This window comes from Cupressus sempervirens, chromosome 10 (assembly GCF_028749045.1).
Source record: "Cupressus sempervirens isolate cs-2001-9-10 chromosome 10, ASM2874904v1, whole genome shotgun sequence".
Classification (NCBI taxonomy): domain Eukaryota; kingdom Viridiplantae; phylum Streptophyta; class Pinopsida; order Cupressales; family Cupressaceae; genus Cupressus; species Cupressus sempervirens.
In genome coordinates this window covers 367,889,712-367,893,663 of record NC_143127.1, presented here as the reverse complement: position 1 = coordinate 367,893,663, position 3,952 = coordinate 367,889,712, and the positions used below count along the sequence as shown (strand labels likewise).

At 35.5% G+C, this 3,952-nt stretch overlaps 1 protein-coding gene across 1 annotated transcript; it reads right to left on the bottom strand.

The window, feature by feature from the left end:
- Positions 1–1,147: 1,147 nt before the first annotated feature.
- Positions 1,148–3,103, bottom strand: LOC149534191 (uncharacterized). Its single transcript, XM_089804335.1, has one exon. It carries the CDS (start codon positions 2,117–2,119, stop codon positions 1,235–1,237), a length of 885 nt encoding a protein of 294 aa, XP_089660461.1. The 5' UTR covers positions 2,120–3,103; the 3' UTR covers positions 1,148–1,234.
- Between the last annotated feature and the right edge of the window lie 849 nt (positions 3,104–3,952).

Here is a 3,952-nt window from a genome sequence, read left to right as displayed (position 1 = left end):
TAACTGAAACTCCCTTGTGATTTTAGCTTACTAAATAAAAACAACCAGTGCAGTGCACTTTCAAAAGTTAAAAGCACATATTACCAGATACTCTATATATGCACTAAGTTTAAATAAGTAGCTGCAGCAGTAAACTTCGAAGAAGACTAATTATTTACCAAATTTCATGTTCATAAGGTGAACAGTATTCACATTAATTAAACTCTTATGATAATCAAATTTAAAAGTTTATCTAAAACATCAATAAAAAAAATTATACAATCAAATCTAAAAAAATTATCCCATGTTAATATATTATTTCAGGCTAATATGATACACGATACATTTTTTATATCTGCAATTCTATTCAATAAAGACAACACAGTATACATAAACTCATTTGGGTTTGACAAACAAATTGAGCAAATCGGTTATATAGTTCTAATAATCTTTGACGTGCACAAAGTTAAAATATTTGCAATGCAGGTTGCAGATCTAAAGATTTCAACATACACTCAATGCAGTTATTAAGCACATAACATCAAATAATACAACTAGCTGCAGTTGTAAACTTGGAACAAGACTAGGTTTTATTTAGAAAGATTCATGTCGACAGGATTCACAGTAGTCATAATGAATTCTTATTACAAACTGAAATTTCAAGTTATGACTGAAATGTGAGGGCTGAAGTGAAGTATTACAAAACTCAAATTCCTTATAATTGAATAAATCATAACGTACTCGAAGTACACAGATTTGAAACGCAGATCCTCAATCGGCAACAAGGAAATTAAGTGTTCCTTGAGATTTCAATATGCTAAACCAATAATAAAATGCACCTTATAAAGATTATTAGATCACATAATACAAAATACCATGTATATACACTAATCTGCAGGGCAGCAGAAGTTTCAGTCTAAGTTGCCGCCATAACTTTTAGGTATAAGTCTACCACCATAACTTTCACCACATTTTGATGTGATTAGTTCACATTAGAACTTTATCACAGACTGATTTAGAAGTTTTTAAGTCTACTACCATAGCTTTTTACCACATTCTGATGTGATTTATTCACATTAGAACGTTATAATGTTATCACAGATTGATTGAGAAGTACAAGTCTCATTCGGCCATTCTTAAACATCATATACTAAAGAAAAGAAAAAGCTTAGAAAAATCAAGTCAATTTTGACTATTATACTTTTAGTTTAGGAATGAAGTCTTAATGTGTGATGTTTAATCCGTTCCAATCAGCTCACATCAGAACATTGTTACAGATGGACTGAGAATTGGAACTATCAGCAGTGGTGAAGATGGGTGCAGTGGAGTAAGAAGAATTTGCTGAAAAAGACGAGAAATTCAAAGATGGGCTAGAGTTGAGATGATTGAATTGCCTGAATGCTGGTCCCGAGCTTGCTGCTGCAGCAGATTCAAGGGCTTGAACTTGGCGCTTCAAGAACTTGACATAGTGGATTGCCTCATCAAGCATTGAGGCGGTGTCCATTTTTGTACCACCTGGTACAAGTCTCTGCAGAATTCTGATCCTTTCACTGATTCTCTCCCTCCTATGGCGTGCTGCAACACTCTGAGGATCCTTTGAAATTCTAACATTCCTCCGCTTGGGCCTCTTTATGCTTTCAGGATCTATGCTAATTGGTTGCATGGCTGCCACCCTGAATATCATCTCCCTCATGGCTGCCATGCTTGCAGATGCATTGCCATAATTGCTCACACTACCATCCTCTGAAGAATAATACATCTGGTGCTGAGCCATTTCTGACTGCAGCCTTGGGAAATAGCTCATTCCAGGGACTTGCACACCAGAGGGATTTATGGCCACCTGATTGAGACCTTCATTGCTGTTGCAACTATTGCTTCTCATGTCATCTGAGGAGGCACCACTGTTGCTGTCACAAGAATTCACATTTGATTGTTGAATCATTTGATGTTTAAGACTAGTGGTCGGATTACTGAATCCTTGGAATGCAGAAGAGAAAAACTCAGGAGAAGAATTCACAATGGGAGAACTACTGAGTCCATATATATCAGGTTCAAGCACCGCTATGTACTCATCTATTGTATCTCTGAGTTGCTGCTGTCCACAATTCAAAGAATCCATCTCAAAGACTTTCACATCCATTTATAATTCTAGTGTGATTTCAGATGAGCCACCAAATCAAATCAATGCTCAATGTCAATTGCTCAATCCAAACCTTTTTCTCTCATAAGCTCAGACCCATAAGAATGTGCTATCTAGACCAAACCAATTTCTTTGAAACCCACAAGACTGTGAGCCTATTTTTCTTATAACTTCAATCCCACAAGAATGTACTGTTTGAACCAAACCAATTGCTTGCTGTTCTGTTTAAACCAAATTTGTCTCTCTCATAAGCTCAAACTCAAAAGAATGTACTATTTAGACCAAACCACTTTCTTTGATGCCCACAAGAATGTGCTATTCAAACCCAACTTATTTCACTCATAAGCTCGGACCCAAAAGAATGAACCATTTAAACCAAACCAATTTCTCTCACACCCACAAGAATGTTATATTCCTATAAACTCAGGTTGAGAAGAATTTGCCATTTAAGCCAAACCCATTTCTCTCATACACAGGAATCTATAAATCACAAAAACAAAGAGTCCAATGATAATAATGCAGACAGGGACAGCAATTGGAAGAAAAAAAGAATGGCAGTGGGATATGATGATTTTCTATCAAGCAGAGTACAAGGAAATGGGTGTGCAGAGCAGTACAGATGCTGATGTACCTTTAAACTCACAGAATTGCACGTGTATTGATTAGATGGATGCCAAACAGAGCTTGGAATGGCAGAAAATTTTAAATGAACAAGAAAAAAAACCCTCAAGAAAATGAGTTCCACAACCTAGAAACCCTAACAGTCTCTGCTCATCCTTTACTTAGCAGTCTGCAATCTGAAAACCCTGCAAACATTTCACGTTAACAATTCTAAACCCACTCACTCTACTAAATACTCGATGCCATGCAAGATTACTGTTGCTTAATCTCAGTCAACCACCCAAATCAATCCATTAACAACTAGTCAGTACTCTCAACATTGGGATCTTCCTCGGACAAATACATAAGCAGACAGATAATATTATTCCAACCATGTAGCAATATCTATTACGCGGATTTCGTTGCTGCATTAAGATTGCCATCACGAGACCTTATCTAAATGCCATTACTATATCTCTCTTCTCTTCCTCTAAACTTATCGGGAATTGTAGTTTGAGTTAATGGCTTGCGGGACCCAAGTACAGGCTTTTTCTGTATTACCTGCTCCAAAGCAAATACCAGAGGATAAATGCAGGCATCAATCCATCCACCTTGCTCCTTTATAACAATGGAGCCCAAGAATTATCAACCCCTCCATTATACACCACCTAAACAATTCAGTGGGAAAAAAAGGAAAGAGAAAAGATCAGAATTTCTTATCATATGGCTGTTCTCCATATAAAATATATTTTCGATCAAATTTGTAAAATAGAAAATATAAGTGCATTCGAGTTGGAGTAGTACTAGGATGGGTGACCTTGGGGAAGTCCTACACAGTTGTCATAACAATATCACAACACAAATAGAACATATATTAGATATTCGTAAAGTTTTTAGCATTTGTTCTTCATGATTTCAATCTGTTGTAATATAAATCCAAAAGAAAACCAAAAATAAATAAATAAATCGTCATATATATTTTCACTAATTTGTAACAAAAAAAACTTTTTCCAATCTTATATTATGAATCTCTTAATTACAAAGGCAGAAAATGCTAAATCTTTAGTTAATTTTATATAAAACTTAACCAACCCTAATTCCTTTACAAATATTATGAATCTCTTAATTACAAGGGCAGCAATTAGTGCAGTCTATCTATCCATTCATTCATCGCCCATATACCTACATTCATTCATGCATTCATCATTTTCCTTGCACTATACAAAGTACCTT